General features: G+C 43.1%; 1 protein-coding gene across 4 annotated transcripts in view; it reads right to left on the minus strand.

Annotated features, from left to right (window-relative positions):
* Positions 1-24,232, minus strand: part of zdhhc1 (zinc finger DHHC-type containing 1) — a 98,303-nt gene that overhangs the window by 56,988 nt on the left and 17,083 nt on the right. For 2 of the 4 annotated variants that reach the window (XM_067997811.1, XM_067997814.1), the window contains exons 2-4: positions 7,897-8,115; positions 3,658-3,833; positions 1,674-1,775 (exon numbers count right to left, since the gene is read on the minus strand). In XM_067997811.1, the coding sequence (XP_067853912.1) occupies positions 1,674-1,775; positions 3,658-3,833; positions 7,897-8,115 (497 nt within the window). Of the gene's footprint in view, positions 1-1,673; positions 1,776-3,657; positions 3,834-7,896; positions 8,116-10,561; positions 10,929-24,232 lie in introns of all 4 variants that reach the window. The other 2 variants (XM_067997813.1, XM_067997812.1) reach the window with 2 other exon arrangements.

Raw genomic sequence — 24,232 nt, forward strand, 5'->3', positions numbered from 1 at the left:
ACAGTGTTCAGTTCCATTCGCAACCCCTCAGATAATGAAGCAGTCCGTGCCCGCATGCAGCAAGACCTGGACAACATCCAAGCTTGGGCTGATAAGTGGCAAGTAACATTCGTGTCAGACAAGTGCCAGGCAATGACCATCTCTATTAAGAGAAAGTTTAACCATCTCCCCTTGACAGTCAATGGCATTACCATCGCCGAATCCCCCACCATCAACATCATGGGGGTCATCACTGATCAGAAACTTAACCGGATCAGCCACATAAATACTGTGGCTACAAGAGCAGGTCAGAGGCTGGGTATTCTGCGGCGAGTGACCCACCTCCTGACTCCCTAAAGCCTTTCCACCTTCTACAAGGCACAAGTCAACTGTGTGATGAAATACTCTCCACTTGCCTTGATGAGTGCAGCTCCAACAACACTCAAGAAGCTTGACACAATCCAGGACAAAGCAGCACGCTTGATTGGCACCCCATCCACCACCCTAAACATTCACTCCCTTCACCACCGGCACACCGTGGCTGCAGTGTGTACCATCCACAGGATGCGCTGCAGCAACTCGCCAAGGCTTCTTCGGCAGCACCTCCCAAACCCGCGACCTCTACCACCTAGTAGGACAAGGGCAGCAGGTACATGGGAACATCACCACCTGCATGTTCCCCTCCAAGTCACACACCATCCCGACTTGGAAATATATCGCCATTCCTTCATCGTCGCTGGGTCAAAATCCTGGAACTCCCTACCTAACAGCACTGTGGGAGAACTTTCACCACACGGACTGCAGCGGTTCAAAAAGGTGGCTCACCACCACCTTCTCAAGGGCAATAAATGCTGGCCAGCGATGCCCACATCCCATGAACGAATAAAAAAAAAGTCCTGCAATAAATCATTGTGGTCCCTTAGCCACATTTGTGTTTCTAGAACAATCAGTAAAGTATTTCCAATAGGAATAGATTTAATCAAATATGGTGCTAAATCTTTACTTACAAATGGCCAGATTATACACAAAGTCCTCCAATCCAATTTTAAAATAGAGTTTATCTTCCTAATTATATGTGTGGCTAACTTAAGGTCCAATTTCTTTCTGATCAATAAAAATAGAGCCAGCGTGGAAAATCGAAAGATTCACAATGGGGCAGGAAAAGATGCTCTTCCGAGAGTGAGGTTAAGCCATGCGTTGCGAGCTTCTTTACCTGGCCTGGAAATCCTTCATGTTGACATTGTGTGCCAAAAGCGGAAAAGTCTTTCATTCCCCAGCACAACTATGTGAATCCAAATAATATTATTTAAAAATATGAAGATGGAATACACAGACATATCTCTTGCACACTTATTTTTGAAAGAGATCTAGAACCCAACATTCCCAAAAGTGAGGGAAACTGGTGCTGGAGAGTCCAGAGATGCCAGGCAAACCCAAAGTTACTGCAACCTATTGATAGAAAACCTTAACATATACTGAAGTAAAATTCAATGCAATGTAATACTAGGAACCAGGCTAAAACATCTATACATTGACATTGTTCAATATATCAGGGTTCCGCTGTAATATATTCCTATATCACAGTTCAATTCATTTATTGTTCCAGATGAGTTTTAAAGATTAGTCCATTAAAAAATTAGAGCAATTGTACTATTGTATCAAACTGTAACAACAACAAAAAAAAAATCACTTACCAGTAATTCCTGCCTCCAACACAATTGTTGAGCCATTTACAATGATGATCAAATGCAGCTACACACTTGTTACACTGACTGCAGTGCTTGGACTTCAAACCTCTGTGAACCAAATACAATATAAATCTAGAATTACCTACGGTTCTCAAATTTTGATAGTTCATTAATTATAAAGAAAAACAAGTACTTCTGTAATTTTTCCACAAAAAGGGAATGTTAGGCCCCTAATGTTCTAATATGGTTAAAATATAGTCAAGCATTAGTGAATTATTGATGCAACAAGTTAAAGGTCACCAACAGATGCACATACTTCCATTGACATGGGGACTGAACTCTGCAAAACTGATTACATAGTGAATCATATCTATCTAGGAGTCATTACAGAGCAGTGACTAAACTGAAGAGTTCAAATGAAATCAAACAACAAAAGCACAGCCACAGCTGAGCAGTGGAGCTTCTTCAAAATGCTTCCTCCACACATCGCTGGAATAATCCTTTTAAGACATTTGGTGAGGTCACAATATGTTGTGTGTTCTCTCCCACTTCACATTCTGTGAAAGGACTGATCTCACAAGTTTATCGCACTTTGTTTTTCCTAGCAGGGGTTTACGAAACTTTCCACTCGCTTCTTTATTTATTTAATTCTGAGAGTTAAATTATTTTATCCTTTTACGATTTTTACATTTTAGCCTCTAGTCTAGTACTTGCCATCCTTCAGAACTCAAATCCCTTTCTCAGCTATCAAAATTTGCAGCCAACCAGTGCCCTGATCAACAATGATTAAAATTAGAGTGTGAATTAAAGTACCAGTGAGCAAAGTTCATCTTGACCAAGACCAGCTGGTAACTTTCTTCACAGTTGGGCAAGGGTAAAGAAACAGAGCACTGGCACTTTAAAGCATGCAACTGATTGAAATTACATTGTCAGCGAGTGGAGAAACCAATGCAATTTTGACTCAGGGAACTTGGCAACCATTGGGATGTTAATGGATTTTCAGTAAGTGGAGTTTGAGGACTCAGTCATATTGTGTAAATTTAATCAGAATCGATATTCAACCTCTGCACCAATCTACTGCAATATGAACGCACTTCATACTTTGCCAATTTAGCAATATAAATATATTTACAGAACCAGGTATACTTTTGAAATCTTCTCAATCAAATACAGTATACAATACTGCACTGCCTTTATTTGTAGTTTTTACTCACATTGTAATGAAAACTATACACTCCATAAGCTTAAGGTCTGCATATTTTTCGCCAATGCCAAAATTACCTCCGAGGTAAATCCTATCTGCTGTGCATTACACTGGGGTGGTTTAGGATAGGTCGTAATAAAAGTAATTTCTTTATTACAAACCTCCTCATCCACCCACTGCCATTTTGACATTTCAGCTGCAAAGGTACCTAACTACCATAAGGAGAAAAATAACTTCACCTGCTGGATGCCAGTACTGAAAAAAAAATCCAACCCTACCCCATCCTCCTAACACTGCTGACTAATGCTGCAGTATGGCTCCATGGGCATCAGCTGCCCTTTGGTATCACATCCAAGTGGCCATGTAAAAGTCAATGAGTTCCAGGCTATCCTATCATGAAAGGCATCTTCACCAGACGTGAACTTTTCTTGATCCATATGACTCAATGTCGCAATGGTTAAGAAATTTTAAAATTGCAATAATATTTAATTTTTGGTATGGAACCCACATTAATATCCATATCAAAAGGAGATTCAATGTGGTAGTGAGTTGGACTCACTGGCCTTTCGCTTCTGGGTCCTGTATTCAAATCTGGTGCAGACTGATGAGATGAAGGGTTACCATCTTTTGGCTGCAAGGGCCAACATGAAGTCAGTTTAGGCAGCCTCAACTAAGTTTGCAGTGGGTAGTATTTCACATCATTCTGATAGCTTGTTTGTTCCTACCGCAGTCAATAGAGAAGTAATAGATTATTCTGTCTGACAGGACACCATTTTAGACACTTACACATCAACTTCACAAAGATAGCAGTGATGATTTTCAATAACATGTTTATGTTTGCTGCGGTCAAACACTGGGATTGGCCTATTATAGTTCTTGGCTCGAACGTTTATATCAGCTGGGTCGATGCTGGCTGAAGACAAATGAACAACCAGGTGGCAAATAAACATAACACCAAGCCACTGCAGAGCGTTAAGGCTAAAAAGTTCTGAATATTATGGATGGTGACACTATTGCCTTATTGCAAAACTTCACATATCAACTTTGGAAAAATAAAACTTGACATGAAAAAGATCTTTTAATAAAGTGACATCTATTGTTAATCTTAAAGCTGATGGCGTAAAGTACAGCACTGGATAATACACTTTTAATCACACATTAAGACATACATTACACTAACAAGTCAGGCCAGCTTCTATATGAATCAAATATCTGGGCAGATTTGCTACAGTGTTGGACAAATTAACATATATAATTACCAACGGAAAAGGATGCAATGAATTTGATTCATACTGCACTAAAATTTTTGGGAATTAAAACAATGAATAATTCTGACAAGTATGAATTCTGACATGGATAATGAAGCTGTTTCAAGGTGGCTAAGTTATCAGGCTGGTTGTGCTTAGGACATGTTCAACTAATTCACTTTAGCTGTTCACATTATTGGCTGTGCTTGACTGAGAGATTTTACATGTCTTATAAACATTTCATCTTTAGAAAACAGCAATCTACTGCAAGTGTATAAAGTAATGTTACTGAGAAAAATTGCATACATTATCACTTATATGATTAAACTGCTAACTGCATCTGCTTTTGCTGCTCAAATGAACGTACTACAGAATGCATTAAGTGTGAAGAAAAGAACTAGGTGAGCGAAAATCCTCTGAATGAATAGGAGGAGAATATCTGTTTTTTTTAGTATTACCAATGAGCTGATATTCTCAGAACTCCCACATTTTAAAGTTGCACAATCCAACAAGTTAGTTGGGTCATTAATTAGAACAAAACAAGTATGTTCAAAAAAAGGGAGAGGGAGAAACCCGGCAATTATAGGCCAGTCGGCCTAATTTCGGTGTTGGGGAAACTTTTAGAGACAATGATCCAGGACAAAATTAATTGGCACTTGGAAAAGTATGGGCTAATAAATGAAAGTCAGCACAGATTTCTTGAAAGAAAATTGCGTTTGACTAATTTGATTGAGTTCTTTGGTGAAGCAACGGAAAGGGTTGATGAGGATAGTGCCATTGATGTTGTGCATATGGACTTTCAAAAGGCATTTGATGAAGTACCACACAATAGACTGGTTAGCAAAATTAAAGCCCATGGGATTAAAGGGACAGTAGCAGCAGGGATACAAAATTGGCTAAGGGACAGAAAGCAGAGTAGTGGTGAACAGTTTTTCAGACTGGAGGGAAGTATATAGTGGTGTTCCCCAGGGGTCAGTATTAGGACCACTGCTCTTTTTGATATATTCTAATAACTTGGGAATAATTTCTAAGTTTGCAAATGACATGAAACTCGGAAACATAGTAAACAATGTGGAGGATAGTAACAGACTTCAGGTGGACATAGGCAGTCTGGTGAAATGGGCAGACACATGGCAGTTGAAATTTAACACAGAGAAGTGTGAGATGATACATCTTGGGAGGAAGAATAAAGAGAGGCAATATGAACTAAATGGTACAATTTTAAAGGGGATGAGGAACAGAGAGACCTGAGGGTGCACATGCACAAATCTTTGAAGGCGGCAGAACAAGTTGAGAAGGCTGTTAAAAAAGCATATGGGATCCTGGGCTTTATTAACAGAGGCATAGAGTACAAAAGCAAGGAAGTTATGCTAAACCTTTATAAAACACTGGTTAGGCCTCAGAGTATTATGTTCAATTCTGGGCACTACACTTTAGGAGGGATGTCAAGGCCTTACAGAGGGTGCAGAAGAGATTTACTAGAATGGCACCAGAGATGAGAGAATTCAGTATTGTGGAGAGATTGGAGAAGCTAGGGTTGTTCTCCTTACAACAGAGATGGTTAAGGGGAGATGTGATAGAGGTGTTCAAAATCATGAACGGTTTTGATAAAGTAGATAAGGAGAAAGTGTTTCCAAAGGCAGAAAGGTCGGTAACCAAAGGACGTAGATTTAAGGTGATCGGCAAAAGAACCAGAGGCGACATTTTTTTTACGCAGCAAGTTGTAATGATCTGGAATGCACTGCCAGAAAGGGTGGTGGAAGCAGAAGTAACTTTCAAAAAGGAATTAGATAAATACTTGAAGGGAAAAAAATTACAGGGCTATGGGGAAAGAGCAGGGGAATGGGACTAATCGGATAGCTCTTTTGAAGAGCTGGCACAGGCATGATGGGCCGAATGGCCTCCTCCTTTGCTGTACCTACTATGATACATTGTTGAATACCCATTTTTCACTGTAATTTGTAGCTCCACTAACAAAAATCACACGAAAGTCCAATTTTTAAATATGATACTTCAGAAAATGCAATTCTCTGGGCAGATTATACAGAAAGTCAGGCATTCTTCAGTTTTAATTGGTAGGAATTCCATCCTCAAATATATTTCAATCATAACTTATGATTGATTTTTTGCCATCTATATTTTGCCATTTAACTACAAACTGGTTGCATTTCTCAATTTTGTTTTAAAAAGTATATATAATTTACACCTATTCTTTTGGTGTGACCAGTAAAAATACTAGTCAATTTATCCAGAATTTAACACAAAAGCTATTCGTGTCCTGATCCAATTAATACAAATTTAGTACATTTTCAATGAATACTTTTAAGTCAGTTTTCCAGTTAATAATCAGTAAGTTTAGTATAACAAACTTAAGTCTTTTAAATTTTCACCAAAACTTGTTATGCCAAGCAGCTTTTCTTAAATTTAAGATTTACTACTGCTAATTTCTCAACTTGATTGATGCTATATTTTTCATTAAGATCTGACAAATAACTTTGTGAATCTTATTAAACTGAGCTCAGGTGTTAGCCTCGGAATCAAAAGGTTGTAGGTTCATGCCCCAATCTAGAGACTGGAACACATAAACTATGCTGACACTTCAGTACAGTACTGAGGGATAACACGTTAAAACGGGGCCCTGTCTACCCTCTCAGGTGGACATAAAAGATCCCACAGCACTATTTGAAGAGGAGCTGGGGACTTCTCTCAGTGTCCTGGCCAATATGTATCCCTCAATCAGCACATAAAACAGGTGATCTGGTCATTTATTTCATTGCTGTTTGTGGGACCTTGCTGTGCGCAAATTGACTGCCGTGTTTCCTACATTACAACAGTGACTACAATTTTAAAAATAAAAGTACTTAATTAGCTGTAAAGCGCTTTGGGACATCCTGAAGTTGTGAAAGGCGGCATATAATTACAAGTTCTATCTTCTTTTCTTTCTTAATGATCTGTTAAAGTCAGCCATTTTGTACAGTTTTCCTTACGGGATAAATGGGATTTAAATGTATCTAAACTTTTTACTTTGTAAGAATGGGTTCCATTTTGCCTTTATATTTAAGCCTGCCATAAAGAAAGTCCTTGCTCTTCATCAACAGAGCTTTGAAAATCTTAATAAATTTTCAGCATCAATCATAGTAAGCCATCTGCTTGGTATAAACAGGTGTTGTAGAAAAAAAGCACATTGAAGATTCAATGTCAGATCAGAGCCCAAGATTACTTGTTTGCCTACATTGACAGATGGCTGCCTTTTGTTACGAGACCATAACAGGATAAAATCCGCTAACAACATTTAAGTGTCTCACAGAGACACCCAGATGGCTGGGTGTAAAATATTAATGTGAATGCAAAAGCATCCTCGCTGCACCGTGCAGCGAGGATGCTTTTGCATTCACATTAATATTTTACACCCAAATCTGCTAAATCTGTAGAATCAATTTAATAAAGAAATGCATTCTGTATATTGCAGACAAAGATTATTGCATATTTACACTGTCGTTCTTTCTCAGTTTCAATTCATACTATTTGGGTGATTAACATTGCATGAACTGTTCTTGCAATCTTCTGTCTCATCCTTGCACTAGCTTTGGTACAAAGAAACCAATTATCATCAAATGTACAATACAGAATTGAAACAGACAAAATTGCTCAGTAATGGACAATGTACAGCCACTTCCTGAAATGTGTACAAATAATTTAAACAGCAATATCCATCTCTGCAATAAGCACAGTCCTTAAAAGTCCAATAAAGCCTTATATTTATATATAAAAAAGATACAATGTAGCCAGCTGGTACCCAGTGATATGGAAGAAGAGGGATAAGTGTGCCAAACACAACAACAACAAAGTAGAAGTAGACTATCCAGATGATTATCTGATATGGATGCGGTGGCCAGCTCCAGCCATTGGTTCTTGTGCGATGATGGGAGTCCACTGTTGAAATATGTACATTTCGTTCTGGTGCAGTTTTATTGCTGTTCTTATTGATGAAATTCATCTGCAAGATAATATTAAAAAGTCACTTGTGTAACTAATTTCACATTGAAATTAATAGATAGCATAGCAGTGCAGCTTGTGTAGTGCTACTGAGGGCTGTTCTGATTTACATCATTAAATTAGCATATGGCATCTCCAAGCTTTTCATCTCTGTGAGACATTTAAATGTTGTTAGCGGATTTTATCCTGTTATGGTCTCGTAACAAAAGGGTTGTTAATCCTTCATCAATAACTTCCGCTTGATTCTGGCCCGACTGGTTATTAAATAGCATAGATTGACTCACAACTGTAATACAACTGTCTTCAGATTACGTTAAAAGACAAGCAATCAATACAACCTGATTATAGATGTACCACAACTGTCTTCAGATTACATTAAATGACAACAACAACTTGCATTTATATAGCGCCTTTGACTTAGTAAAACGTCCTAAGGCGCTTCACAGGAGCAATTTGCAAACAAAATATGACATCGATCCACATAAGGAGATATTAGGACAGGTGACCAAAAGCTTAGTCAAAGAGGTAGGTTTTAAGGAGCGTCTTAAAGGACGAGAGAGAGGCGGAGAGGTTTAGTGAGGGAATTCCAGAGCTTAGGGCCTAGACAGCCTAAGGCACGGCTGCCAAAAGTAGAACAATTAAAATCGAGGATGCTCAAGAGGCAAGAATAGGAGGAGTGCAGAGATCTCGGAGGGTTGTAGGAGGTTACAGAGATAGGGAGGGGCGAGGCCATTTCAAAACAAGGATGAGAATTTTAAAATCAAGGCATTCCCGGACCGCGAGCACAGAGGTGATGGGAGAGCGGGACTTGGTGCGAGTTAGGATATGGGCAGCAGAGTTTTGGATGAGCTCAAGTTTACGGAGGGTGGAAGATGGGAGGTCCGCCAGAGCATTGGAACAGTCAAATCTAGAGGTAACAACGGCATGGATAAGGATTTCAGCAACAGATGAGCTGAGGCAGGGGCGGAGACGGACAACGTTACGGAGGTGGAAGTAGGCAGTCTTGGTGATGGAGCGGATATATGGTTGGAAGCTCATCTCTGGGTCAAATAGGATGCTAAGGTTGCGAACGGTCTGGTTCAGCCTGACAGTGGCCAGGTGGAGGGATGGAGTCAGTGGCTAGGGAACAGAGTTTGTGGTAGGGACCAAAGACAATGGCTTCGGTCTTCTCAACATTTAGTTGGAGGAAATCTTTGCTCATCTAGTACTGGATGTCGGACAAGCATTGTGACAACTGAGAGACAGAGGAGGGGTCGAGGGAGTTGTCAGCGTACACGTGGAATCTGATGTGTTTTCGGATGATGCGGCCGAGTGGCAGCATGTAAATAAGAAATAGGAGGGGGTCAACGATAGATCCTTGAGGGACTCCAGAGGAAACCGTGCGGGAGCGAGAGGAGAAGCCATTGCAGGTGATTCTCTGCCTATGACTGAGTAGATAAGAATGGAACCAGGCGAGCGCCAGCCCACCCAGCTGGACGACGGAGGAGAGACCTGGGAGGAATATGGTGCGGTCAACCGTGTCAAAGGTTGAAGACAGGTCGAGAAGGATGAGGAGGGATCGTTTACCACGGTCACAGTCACATGGGATGTCATTTATGCCTTTGATAAGGGCCGTCTCAGTACTGTGACAGGGACGGAAACCTGATTGGAGGGATTTAAACATGGAGTTGAGGGAAAGATGGGCACGGATTTGCGAGGCGACAACACGTTCAAGGACTTTGAAGAGGAAAGGGAGGTTGGAGATGGGGTGGTAGTTTGAAGGTTAGAGGGATCAAGGGCGGGTTTTTTGAGGAGGGGAATAATGACAGCAGATTTGAAGGGGAGTGGTATAGTACTTTAGGAGAGGGAACCGTTAACAATATCAGCTAACATGGAGGCCAGAAAGGGAAGTCTGGCGGTCAGCAGTTTGTGGGAATAGGGTCGAGGGAGCAGGAGTGGGTCTCATGGTCAAAATGAGCTTGGAGCGGGCATGAGGGGAGATAGGACAGAAATACCATGTCTGCTGATTTACGCAATCTTTCACTGTTGTCAGGTGGTTTCTTTAGCTACTATCTCTACGAACTGTCTCATGATATTTGGTTGTTTTTTGCCATTCTAATGCCTCAGCATTCTTTCAATGACCTCTTGTATTGACAACCAATCAATACAACCTGATTTTACTTCACCGCACTCAGGATTGATCAGACCTGACCTCCCTGGACTGCCTGTGGTAATGGACTTTTGACCATCCCCTCTAGAGAACTCTAACTTTTGGGAGGGAGCATGCCCTATCTTTATAATATTCGGCCGAGCTGTGCTGCACATACGCATCTCTGTCCTTATCTCTTGTTTGTAAACATCCCATTGTGCTGACTCTGTGAAACACAACCAAGAATGGCCATACTGTGTATGCGGCCGCTTAGCAATCTGTTGTGTGCTGCACACTTCTGCACTCTGTCCGCACATACACATCAAACCTGGGCCAGGACTCCCAGGAGCTGGATCGTCACATCTGGCGGGCGCACGCGCTGGAGTATCGCAGGCCCTGGTCGTCCTCATGGTGTTCAGAATCGGATCCGGCTCTGTGCACATCAAGGCGGGTGTTTGGAGTCCGGGGACTTTTTGTTCCTTTTGTCTGCTTCATAACTTCCCTGGAGCAAGCCTCTGGCTCTCTGAGCGTTGTGCAGATGGTAAGAGTTGAGTGAAGTAGTTTCATTGACAAGGGAGGTGCGGGAGTGGGAGATTAGTCTGCTCTTGTCTCACATGCGACCACTGAATTGTGAAAGGCCCTCGCTGTTTGATCCGGCGGCACAGCCACTATTTGCTTGATGCACCCTGTAATAAGCAGAGGTAATTGTTCAATTGGAGTGATGCGATCAGGTCTGCTGCAGGGCTGGGGGCACAGAATCATTACATTCCTTCAACCCCCCGCTGATACTATAGAAGTTATACGTTACTATTGAGGGTTTGATTGCTCGTAAACATCTGGCCCTCTGAAGAGGGGCCAAATCGAGAGCCTTTCCATTTTCTTTTGATTTGGCTTTAGTGAGTATGTGTTTACGTTTGTGTGGTCCTCAGATTGCTGATGTTAAGAGCATTGGAATCCCACTGATACAGAGCAGCACACAGTCCATCCTTTAAAGAATCAGCATTGATGGAAAGTTATTGATGACGCTTTCTAACCACCTTTCTAAAAACTCAACATGCACGACTCCGAAACACCGTCACAAAAGTGTCTCCAGATATATATAATCCAAAGAAAATGATTCCATTTGTGGGAGAGTCCAAACTGGGGGTCGTGTCTCAGGGCGGGGCACGTGATGTGATAATTAATCATGGGCAGCAGGACGTACTTCAGTCAAGTATCTTCGCAGTCGCCTTCTTTACAGGCTGAGGAGCCCAGTTTCTGTAAAGTTCACTCACAGTGCCTGCATTATAACCTCGCAAGTACACATAATACTGACTTGTACTATTCGAGATCACTCCAGGTCCTTCTGTTCCTGCATCCCCTTTAAAATGTTGCCATTTAATTTATGCTGGGGGGGTTGGGCCTCTTTGCGGTTAGGTTTGAGTTTTGCCCTTTGGTGTACTTAAGATGGTGATTCTTGCTGTAGTACGGTTTCACGTGTGTAAGCCTAATCACTGGGGGCACTGGTGGCTGGGCTGAGTTTTGTTGGGGCCACAGATGGCTGGGCTGAGTTGGGGCTTCTATGTAAGGCAGGGAGCAGTTTACTCATGCACAGTGTGCATGACCAAGCTACTCCCTGCCTTATGTAGAGGCAGCCAAAACTAATGAGACCTGCAAGATGTACAATTGTACTGCAATAATTTTTTAAAACCCCGCTGAGGATTCAATGGAAGGGAGAGGGGAGCTTTAATTCACACTGACCGATTTGACAGCTCATTTATATTTCTGACTCAATTTAAAAATTCTGGTTCGAACAGAAATAAATCATGTGCAATCAGTCATTAAGCCGATTCAACAAAAAGCTCGGGAGTTGTGAGTCACAGCAGCATCACACTGTCATACCCATATTTAAGCGGAAGGCAATAGCATCAGCCAACAATGGAGGCAACATTAAGAAGAAATCCTGTCTCGCATTCAAAGAACAGTGGCTAAATGAAATTGTAGAGGTGGAATCTCATGAATCAAGAACCGCGTACAACTGAGGGAGCTATTCCAATATAGTGCAGACGTGGGCTTGATCTGCAAAATGTGTGCTGGAGCAAAAATATCAGGTGATTTCTCCACTGGCAAGAAATGTGAAGACGGATGGAAGTTAGACTATATGAAGAGGCATTTATCAAGCAAATCTTATGAATCTGCCGTGTTGTTCTTAAAAGCAGAAATTCTCGTCCACTGGGATTCGGCTTGCAGAAAATGTTAACAGAAACTGCTGCTGACAGAGAGAATAGAATGGACCTGATGGTGAGACAGCGATCGAAGACAGATGAAATAAAGATTCTCATAGACATGGAGTACAAATGAACAACTCCACGCACTCTGCGCAATATATACACGACCACATGGCTAAATATCTGCAGGTACCAGTGAGCTGGCATAGCAAAAACTGTGCCTTTGAATTTTTGGAATCAATGAACAGTGTTGTCCAGAAATCATGTCAGAGATTTGCCAATCTTTATTTCATACACTTATTGATGAGAGCACAGATATTACAGTCAGTAAGATGCTTAGCATTTATTTCAAGTTCAAGGAAGCGGCTTCTGCTGTGCATAAGACAGTGTTCGGTGGAATTGTTAAGTTAACTTCTTGCAATGCACCGGCTATTACAACGGCTATCAAAGACTTCTACACTCTGAATCAGCTGGACGTGATGAAAATGGTGATGTTCACTTCAGGTGGCGCTTCTGTCATGATGGGACAAAACAATGGCGTTGCCACATGGCTTAAGCAGTCCATTCCACATTTAGTAGAGCAACACTGTGTGGCCCATCGAGAAGATTTGGGAATAGTTGATGCCTGGAACAAAGTACCAATGGTAAAGGAAGTAGAGACATTGCTGAGAACCATTCATGCAGCCTTCTGCAGATCTTCAGTTCGAAAAGGACAATTTGAGGAAATTGCAAACGTCACTGAAGGTGAAGCTTTCAACCTCTAAATGAGGTGAGGTGGCTATCGAGATATTTTGCTGTTAGTGCTCTGATGCGCAATTACAATGCTCTTGTTCAATACTTTGAGCGTGATAAAACAGGACAATGACCCAGTTGCCAAGTATTGCCTGAAGAAGCTCTCAGACTCTATTTACCCGACCACCATAGCGGCATTGAATGATATTCTGTTTGAGCTAGCAGAATTGTGCAAATGCTTACAGAAGAGCTGTTTAACAATCAAAGCTGTACAGTTAACGTAAGAACATAAGAAATAGGAGCAAGAGTAGGCCAATCGGCCCCTTGAGCCTGCTCCGCCATTCAATAAGATCATGGCTGATCTGATCCTAATCTCAAATCTAAATTCATGTCCAATTTCCTGCCCGCTCCCCATAACCCCTAATTCCCTTTACTTCTAAGAAACTGTCGATTTCTGTTTTAAATTTATTTAATGATGTAGCTTCCACAGCTTCCTGGGGCAGCAAATTCCACAGACCTACCACCCTCTGAGTGAAGAAGTTTCTCCTCATCTCAGTTTTGAAAGAGCAGCCCCTTATTCTAAGATTATGCCCCCTAGTTCTAGTTTCATCCATCCTTGGAAACATCCTTACCGCATCCACCCGATCAAGCCCCTTCACAATCTTATATGTTTCAATAAGATCGCCTCTCATTCTTCTGAACTCCAATGAGTAGAGTCCCAATCTACTCAACCTCTCCTCATATGTCCGCCCCCTCATCCCCGGGATTAACCGAGTGAACCTTCTTTGTACTGCCTCGAGAGCAAGTATGTCTTTTCTTAAGTATGGAGACCAAAACTGTATGCAGTATTCCAGGTGCGGTCTCACCAATACCTTATATAACTGCAGCAATACCTCCCTGTTTTTATATTCTATCCCCCGAGCAATAAAAGCCAACATTCCGTTGGCCTTCTTGATCACCTGCTGCACCTGCATACTAACTTTTTGATCATCTTGCACTAGGACCCCCAGATCCCTTTGTACTGCAGTACTTTCCAGTTTCTCGCCTTTAAGATAATAACTTGCTCTCTGATTTTTCCTGCCAAAGTGCATAACCTCACATTTTCCAATATTGTATTGCATCTGCCAAATCTCCGCCCACTCACCCAGCCTGTCTATATCCCCCTGTAGGTTTTTTATGTCCTCCTCACTCTCCACTTTCCCTCCCATCTTTGTATCATCTGCAAACTTTGATACGTTACACTCGGTCCCCTCCTCCAAATCGTTAATATAGATTGTAAAGAGTTGGGGACCCAGCACCGACCCCTGCGGAACACCACTGGCCACTGGTTGCCAGTCCGAGAATGAACCATTTATCCCAACTCTCTGCTTCCTGTTAGATAACCAATCCTCCACCCATGCCAGAATATTACCCCCAATCCAGTGATTCTTTATCTTGAGCAATAATCTTTTATGTGGCACCTTGTCGAAAGCCTTCTGGAAGTCTAAATACACTACGTCCACTGGTTCCCCTTTATCCACCCTGTACGTTATGTCCTCAAAGAACTCAAGCAAATTTGTCAGACATGACTTCCCCTTCGTAAAGCCATGCTGACTTTGTCCTATTAAATTATGTTTAACGAGGGCCAGGATCCGCAGGATCAGAAGACAGTATCTCGGTGAGACAGTTTTCTGGTGCAACACGTTGAAAAATCTAATTGCATCATGCACAAGAGATGAACCATTCAAGGGAAATTCAATTCTGACATTCGTATCCCTACTATGTGATCATCTGGAAAAAAGGTTCCCAGAAAATGAACTCAATGAATGGTCCGCTTTCAATTTTGCTTCACTTGCACCACAACAAATCAGCTATGAATTTGGCACTGAGAATATTGAAAAACTGGTTGATAAATACAGACAAATCCTGATCCTTGGTCAAGTAAGGTCTTCTGGGCAAAACATCATGTAGGAGAAGGGGCTCATTATGAGCCAATACAATGACTACAAGTACTTAATTGCAGAGCAGATTGAAAAAGTTATTGAAAACATTTCAGGACATGGTGACTTTCACTCTACAAAATGCAGAGCAGTACAATGTGGTTTCACAACTAGTGGATATATGTGCAACGTTTCAAGTGTTGATTGTGAGCCTGGCTTCAGCCTTATGAATAATATAAAAACAAAATCACAAAACGGTTTAAAAGAAAATCACCTCTATATGCTTATCCTCGATATCTGTCAAGTTTTAAAGAAGTAAACTTGGACAAAATATATAAACACCGGAAGACAAGGAGAGACAGAAGACAGAAACATCCGAACCAGAGACAGCCACCCTCTTCTCCATCATTTGGCTTGTCATCTACAGACACTGGGGCCCCGATATTAGCAGGGAGGTGGGATGGCAGCCAGGGGGTGATTGGGCGCATGGGTAACCCGTCCAATAAAAAATGTCCGTTTTCCACACGATCGCAAGTCAATTGGAGCCACTGAATTGCCGTCTGAAAGCAAACCCGGAAGCCACGGGTTTGCTTTCAGACGGCAAACCCGTGGCTTCCGGGTTTGCCGTCTGAAAGCTGCGTAGCGGGCAGACTGCGCACCCGCATCACAGGCCGTCAGCTGGAGGAGCTCTATTTAAAAGGGGCAGTCATCCAATGGCTGCTCCTAGAGCAAACACCCACACAACATAATGGAGCAGCACAGGAGAAAGACTGCTCCAAGATTTAGCGATGCCTCACTCCAGGTGCTACTGGATGGGGTGAGGAGGAGGAGCGATGTCTTCTACCTGGTGGATGGGGGGAAGTGGCCTGCCTCTGCCACCAAGAAGGCCTAGCTCGAGGTGGCAGAGGAGGTCACCAGCAGCAGCAACATCTCCTGCACCTGGGTCCAGTGCAGGAAGTGCTTCAATGACCTAACTAGGCAAGCCAAAGTGAGCACTTACTCATTCTCCTACATTCCGTCTTCCACATCACCGCCCCCACCCCCCCAACTAATTCTGCACTGCCAACACTATTCTATCACATCACTCCTCACGCCCACTTAAGGCTCATTCTCAACTTACCTGCACTTCCTCACCTCCCCATTACTTACCCTACCACTACCTCCCAACTCAGTCCTCATACAATGTCATGTTTCTGTCTCATACTCACCCTCTGATGCATATCTTTCACAGTCAGTCGCACCCAAACCAATGCGTTCATCGATTGGCCACGTCACCATCACTTACTCGCATCTGTACTTTCTCTCCTTATAGGAGAAGAGAGCCCAGAATGCACGGGAGAGGGCGAGGACTGGAGAGGGGGCCACAACAAATTGTCATCCTCACATACGTGGAGCAGGAAGCTCTGGAGCTCAGCAGAACCCTCGAGTGCCTGTCGGTCGGGGATGCAGAGACTGGCACCTGACATACGTCTGGTGACAGAACTTAAACATTCATCACACACAATAGGAATTGATGTTAATATGCCTTGCCATCTTCAGCACCTCAGTATGCTCATCGCAACATGACACATCGGTGGTCATGCTTAAAATTGCCTTCTGTTCTTCTACAGGGCCTTCAGCGAGGGCGATTCCTCAGAGGACTTGCCGGTCTCTGAGGGTGCACCGTCACATCTGAGTGAGCCATCCACCAGCGCAGATACTCACACTTTGGTGGGTCCTAGTCCTTTGTTAGTTAGGTTTGCACCTGGTAAGTTACCACACACGTGAGCACGAGCAGACACTGGTGGCAGGGGCAGCTGTGGAGAGTCCATGTTGGTGGGAGCACTTCTCTCCAGGCTCTGCTCAGCTAGACACAGATGCTGAACCCTGGGAGCCATCCTTTAAAAGGAGAATGATCGAGGGGCAGCAGCACATTTGCATGGTGCCACGTGCACGTGCAGAGGATGGAGGAGTCCAACTCCTGCATGAGTGGAATGGTGGCACAGGTATGGGAGGGAATCTCTGAGATAGTGTCAGAGGGACATGAACAACTCCCTGAGATATTGTCACAGGGACGTGAGGGCATCTCTGAGATAGTGTCGCGGGTAAGTGCGGGAATGTCTGCGATGAAGAGAAGGTTAGTCTCCATTGAGCTTCAAGCACGGCTCACAAATGAGTACATTCAGGCCCTGACAACGGCCGTTCGGACTCACAGTGGGTGCATGTGTAGTTGCAGGCATGTTTTGTGCATGGAGGGGTGTAAGAATTAACCCAATAAGAGATATAATTTATTATAATTATAATCAATAGTAGAAGTAGAATGAAATGTACAATGAATCTATGTATCTATAAATGTAAATTGTACTGTGTATTAATATAGTATGAGCCATGCAACGTGTATTTAATAAGAAAGTGCTGGTGGGCCAAGAAGGGTGCATGATGGTTATTATAGTCAAGTTTGCAGTTAAAACTAACTGAATGCTGACAACATCAAAGTGGGAATTGTTGGCTAGGGGCTGCAGAAAATAACCTGACATTCCCCAGCTGCTGATACACAGGCAAGAACAACTTTTGAACTGAAGTAACCTGAGTTCAGTCGTTGGCCTGAGCTGGCTGGAACCGGTTTGAATTAGCTAAGTTTTGTGAAAGACAAAGGAGATGTGATAAGACACAAGTCCTTATTTAGAAAAGGAGTAATGAGGTAATGCTACCTAAGTCCTTGGGACAGAGCCAATGAGGAGAAGACACAGGCAAAAGCGAGCAGGCCTAAACCAAAGGGAGAGAGACCAACCATCGCGGAAGTGGAAGAACCTACGTCAGGGACGTAGAGACGACGTTGAGAGAGAGAACGGAACGCCTGGCCAGCGTCAGCTCTCCTTTTCGGGTATTATCCTTTATATTCTGTGACCACTCGGAGTGTCAGAGAAACCTAGTGGGTGTGCGTTTAGATCCTAGTTTGGGTATAAAACTGTATAACCTGGTGCAAACTGCATGTCTATATCTAACCAGACGTATAAGCTATATGTATATGATCTAACGGCGTGAATAAAGCGAATTGAGAGTTAAGAGAGAATTGACTCTTCTCCTCTTTGTACCAAGCCAATAACCGTAACCGGTGACCTCCGGTCAACAGAGATAAGAGACCTTGGAGAAATCACAGGCGCTAAGGGCGGATCTGCTGTAATAGCATAGTGTCTAAAGACATGTAGATAAAGGGACTGAAGGTGAGATGAATCAAGGAGTCACACAGGCTTAGGCTTCTCTATCTCAAGCCCCTGCAAGCTAGTGAATAGAAGTCTGTTTATACAAACGGTTCTATGAAGCCTGGCAATGTAAACTCTAAGATAAGGTACCGTTAAGTCTGTAACAACAAGGCACGGATGGTACCAGGAATTATGCTTGGGATGTAACTTCTGAAGGTTGAGAGGCATGATTAATGGTAAGACTGAGAGATGTGGATGCGATAGTGAACTTCCACATAGACTGAAAAAGAGTATAAGAAGAGACCTCAAAAGCTGAGGAAGGCACACAAGATTCTGGCAAGGAAGAAAAGAAATCTTCAGTCAACATAACACAGCGAGAGAGAGACCGCACCACAGTCACTTGGAAGGATACTTCCAAGGTTTCAAGGAACAGACTGTGACTATTTCTCTTTGTTAAGTATCACTTTTTTGTACTAATTGTGATGTACTTAATAAATCTGTTTTGCCTTTAACCAGAATACCAGTACCATGGTGGTCTTGTTGTTGTCACGAACCAGTCCTTAGATTGGATTAAAGTATAATCCTACGGGGGTGGGGGGCTCTATCCAGGTGGTGTGAGGACTGGACTCTTCACACTGTCTGATGTATGGTGTGCATACCCTTTGTGCTTACTAAACCTTCGCCTTTCGCTTCCGACTACTTCTACATGGTCACATATCAGTGACTCACTAGCCTCACGAGCAGCCAGGTGAGCCGCTGCTCTGCTCATGGGTTGCTCCTGCTCCTCCTCCATGTGGGTGGCAGATGTGGATGGGGCTCCTCAAGCGGCACCCCTCTCTGTTGTGCAGGGCACAACACACGACGATAATGCGTCCCACTCTGTCTGGTGCTTATTGAAGGGCTCCCCCAGAATGACCAAGGCATCTAAAGCGCATCTTGAGCAGCCCTATAGCATGCTCAATTGTAGACCTGATGGCGATGTGGCTGTCGCTTGGTGATGGGGTTCCTCAGAGGTGGCATGAGCCACATGTGCGGGGGTATCCCTTGTCCCCGAGAAGCCAGCCCATAAGGGTGTTCGGTGCATGGAAGAGGGGCAGGATGTTGGATTCCTGGAGGATGAAGGAATCGTGGCAGCTGCCAGGGAATCTGGTGCACACGTGAAGGAATCTCTTGTGGTGGTCACAAATGAGCTGAGTGTTGATGGAGTGATAGCCCTTCCTGTTGATGAACAGTCCTGGCTCGTATGGAGGTGCTCATATTGCTACATGGTGCAATCGATTAGTCCTTGCAACTGTGAGATGTCAGCCACAGATTGGAATCCTATTGCCCTCTCCGTCTGGCTGAGGTAGTCCTGACGTACTACGAGGCCCTGCGAAACTACCCGTCAGTGACCTGCCTTATGCACTTGTGTGTAGACAACTAAGAGACCCCGGCGATGTCCCTGGGGGCACCCTGGATTGATCTGGAGGCGAAGAAGTTGAGGGCAGTGGTGACTTTGACAGCGACAGGTAAGGAGATGCTCGGCCAGCCGGGAGCAGCTTGGCATGAAGGAGGCTGCAAATGTCTGCGACTACCTGGCGACTGACTCTGAGCCTCCATATGGACTGCTCCTCAGAGAGGTCCAGGAAGCTGAGCCTTGGTCTGTACACCCTGTGGCGAGGTTAGTGCCTCCTGCGACGGCGCTCTCTCTGCTCTTGTGCAGGTGCCTGTGGCGCAGCACTGTGTTGTGCAACTCCACGTGGCGGGGGTGGACGGCGTGCCTGGCGGGGCTAGTGATGTTGCTCGTCCTCGGATGTAGCAATGGCGCCTCCCATCCTGGCGGTGAGAGTTTGAGGGGGTCCGCAAAGGGGTTAAATATGTTTGAACAGCAGAATTTTGAAAGGAAACACAAAGATCTTGCAGTCAAAACTTTGTCTGAAGTGACAGAGTTCCCTGCTGCAATAAATGACGTTTTCTTCCCATGTGTCAAATAAGCATTTGCATCTCCCACTGGCTGCTGGCTGAAACACGTCTGTTGCAACAGGGAGCATTTCCCACAGCACGGGAAACACGCTGAGGATGCTTCAAAATCACACCCCTGCCAAAATGTGGAGACAATTAAGTACTTCAACCAGCTCAACAACTATGTAAAGTATCATCCCGCTGGCTTTAATTGCTGGTGGGACATCCACATTCGGGAGGCGCGCGCACACTCTGACGCATCAATAAGGAACCCGGAAGTCTGCGGGTTGGAGCCGGGCTCTGAATCCGCTCGTGATTTCCGCGATTTTCGGAGCCCGTCTGTCCCCAACGCACCCGCAATTTCACTCGGAAAATTGAGCCCCAGGTCTCAATCAGGATGTCCCCATTCCTCTGGTGACAGTGTTTACTGGTGAGATTTCTATAACCAGTTTTGTTTAATTAAAAATCCTTGACAGCTCACCTTGTTACAATTATCCATTATTTTGTACATTTGTTCTGTTTGTTATATACCCTGAATAATGTTTTCTAAAAAGATCTTCTATTCAAAGTTGTGATTTTTTTTTACAGTAGCACACACACCCATCAGAGCATAAACCCAAATTCATTCCGCAAATGGCCGAAAAAAAATTAGAGCGAACACTGGTAGACGGTAAAGTATTTGTTGTTTTGCATTTAATTGTCCTGACAATGTGTCTAACATTCTATTTGCTATTGCAATAGCATCGCAGCACTGCTTCACAAATTCATATACTTTTTGAAACCCAGGTCTTTTCCCCACTCAGCAGTCTTAAGCTCGCAACCCTGCATGGTTTACTCATGCTTGGTGTTGGCCCTACCACTTTTGCATTAAAACTACATTTATGTATATTAAATTACATCTGCCAGACACAGGCGCGTTATCAAAGAATCTTATAAAATTTACGGCACAGAAGGGGGCCATTCAGCTCAGTGTCCGCGCCGGCTGAAAATGAGCCAGCCAGCCTAATCCCACTTTCCAGCACTTGGTCCGTAGCCTTGTAGGTTACGGCAATTCAAGTGCACATCCAAGTACTTTTTAAATGTGATGAGGGTTTCTGCCTCTATTACCCTTTTAGGCAGTGAGTTCCAGACCCTCAGCACCCTCTGGGTGAAAAAAAATTTCCTCAGCTCCCCTCTAATCCTTGTATCATTCACTTTAAATCTATGCTCCCTGGTTATTGACCTCTCTGCTACGGGAAATAGGTCCTTTCTATCCACTCTATCTAGGCCCTTCATAATTTTATACACCTCAATTAAATCACCCCTCAGCCTCCTCTGTTCCAAAGAAAACAACCCCAGCCTATCCAATCTTTCCTCAGCTAAAATTCTCCAGTCCTGGCAACATCCTCATAAATCTCCTCTGTACCCTCTATAGTGCCATTACATCCTTCCTGTAACTTGGTGACCAGAACTGTACGCAGTACTCAAGCTGTGGCCTAATTAGTTTTATACAGTTCTAGCATGACCTCCCTGCTCTTACATTCTATGCCTCGGCTAATAAAGGAAAGTATTCCATATGCCTTCTTAACCACCTTGTCTACCTTCAGGGATCTGTTCACATGCACTCCAAGGTCCCTCACTTCCTCTACACCTCTCAGTATCCTCTCATTTATTGTGTATTCCTTTGCCTTGTTTGCCCTCCCCAAATGCATTACCTCACACTTATCCGGATTGAATTCCATTTGCCACTTTTCTGCCCACTTGCCCAGTCCATTGATATCTTCCTGCAGTCTACAGCTTTCCTCCTCACTATCAACCACACGGCCAATTTTGGTATCATCTGCAAACTTCTTGATCATGCCTCCTACATTTAAGTCCAAATCATTAATATATACCACAAAAAGCAAGGGACCTAGTACCGAGCCCTGCAGAATCCCACGAGAAACAGCCTTCCAGTTACAAAAACACCTGTCGATCATTACCCTTTGCTTCCTGCCACTGAGCCAATTTTGGATCCAACTTTCCTTTGGATCCCATGGGCTTGTACTTTTTTGACCTGTCTGCCATGTGGGACCTTGTCAAAAGCCTTGCAAAAATCCATCTGACTACATCAAACGCACTACCCTCATTGACGCTCCTTGTTACTGCCTCAAAAAATTCAATCAAGTTAGTCTGACACGACCTTCCCTTAATAAATCCATGTTGACTGTCCCTGATTAATCCGTGCCTTTCTAAATGATGGTTTATACTGTCCCTCAGAATTGATTCCAATAATTTGCTCACCACCGAGGTTAGACTGATTGGTCTGTATTTACCCGGTCTATCCCTTTCTCCCTTTTTAAACAACTGTACAACGTTAGCAGTACTCCAATCCTCCAGTACCATGCCTGTATATAAATCTGGTAACTTAAGAGAGGATAAAACCCCTGGTCCAGATGCATTGCATTCGCAAATATTAAAAGTTAGGGAGGAGATAGCATAAGCACTATTACACATGTATGTATGTGTGTGTATATATATATATATATATATATATATATCTACACACATACATGCATGAAAATTTATTAGAAAAGAGAATAGTGCCAGAGGACTGGCAGACAGGTAACGTTATTCCTATATTTAAAAAGGTTTTAGAACAAGTCCAGGGAACTATAGACCAGTTAGCTTAATGTCAGTGGTAGGAAAGATAAAGATACTCAAAGATGTAATAGAAAAACATCTAGAAAACGAAACTATAATAAGAGTAGTCAGCACAGATTTCAGAAGGGAAAGTCAAGCTTGACCAACCTTTCTGAATTTTTTGAAGAAGTAACAGAAAGAGTAGACAAGGGTAACGTAGTGGATGTAATATATTTGTAATTTCAATAAGGCTTTCAAAAAAGTACTGCATTGTAGACTCATGACTAAGGTCAGAGCATGTGGAGTCACAGGACAGATAGCAGAATGGATAGCAAATTGGCTACAAAACAGAAGAGAGTAGGGATTAATGGAAAAAGTCTCAGACTGACAAAAGGTAGGAAGTGGTGTTCCACGGGGATCGGTGCTGGGACCACTATTGTTCACAATTTACATTAACGACTTGGACTTGGGAATCAGAAGTACAATTTCAAAATTTGCAGACGACATCAAATTGGGGGGTATAGTTAATACAAAGGAAGAATGCGTCAAAATGCAAGAAGACGTGAACAAACTTGCAGAATAGGTGTGTAATTGGCAAATGAATTTCAATATAGATAAGTGTGAGGTGGTGCATTTTGGTAGGAAGAATAAGAAGACCATGTATTGTTTGGATAATAAGAGTCTAAATGGGATAGAGGAGCAATGGGATTTCAGGGTACAGATACACAAATCACTAAACATAATGGTTAATAAGGCCAAAAAAAAGCAAACCAAGCATTAGGATTCATTTCTAGAGGGGCAGAATTGAAAAACAAACAAGTTATGTTGAACTTGTATAGAACCTTAGTTAAACCACACTTGGAATACTGTGCACAGTTCTGGTCTCCATATTATAAAAAGGATATAGAGGCATTGGAGGAGGTGCAAAAAAGATTCACAAGGATGATACCAGAACTGAGAGGATATACATATCAGGAAAGGCTAATTAGGCTGGGGCTCTTTTCTGTAGAAAATGGAAGGTTGAGGGGTGATCTGATAACCTTTCTTTAAGATAATGAAAGGTTTTGATAGGGCAGACGTAGAGGAAATTTTCCACTTGTGGGGGGTCCAAAACTAGAGGTCATAATATAAGATAGTCACCAATAAATCCAATAGAGAATTCAGGAGAAACTTCTTTACCCAAAGAGTGGTAAGAATGTGGAATGCACTACCACAAGGAATAGTTGAGGCAAATAACATAGATGCATTTCAGGGGACGCTTGATAAACACACAAGGGAGAAAGAAATAGAAGGATATGGTGATAGGATTAGATGAAGTAGGGAGGGAGGAGGCTCAGGTGGAGCATAAATGCCAGCATAGACCAGTTGGGCTGAATGGCTTGTTTCTGTGCTGTAGACTCATTGTAAC

The sequence above is a fragment of the Heptranchias perlo genome, chromosome 16 (assembly GCF_035084215.1).
Source record: "Heptranchias perlo isolate sHepPer1 chromosome 16, sHepPer1.hap1, whole genome shotgun sequence".
Lineage (NCBI taxonomy): Eukaryota > Metazoa > Chordata > Chondrichthyes > Hexanchiformes > Hexanchidae > Heptranchias > Heptranchias perlo.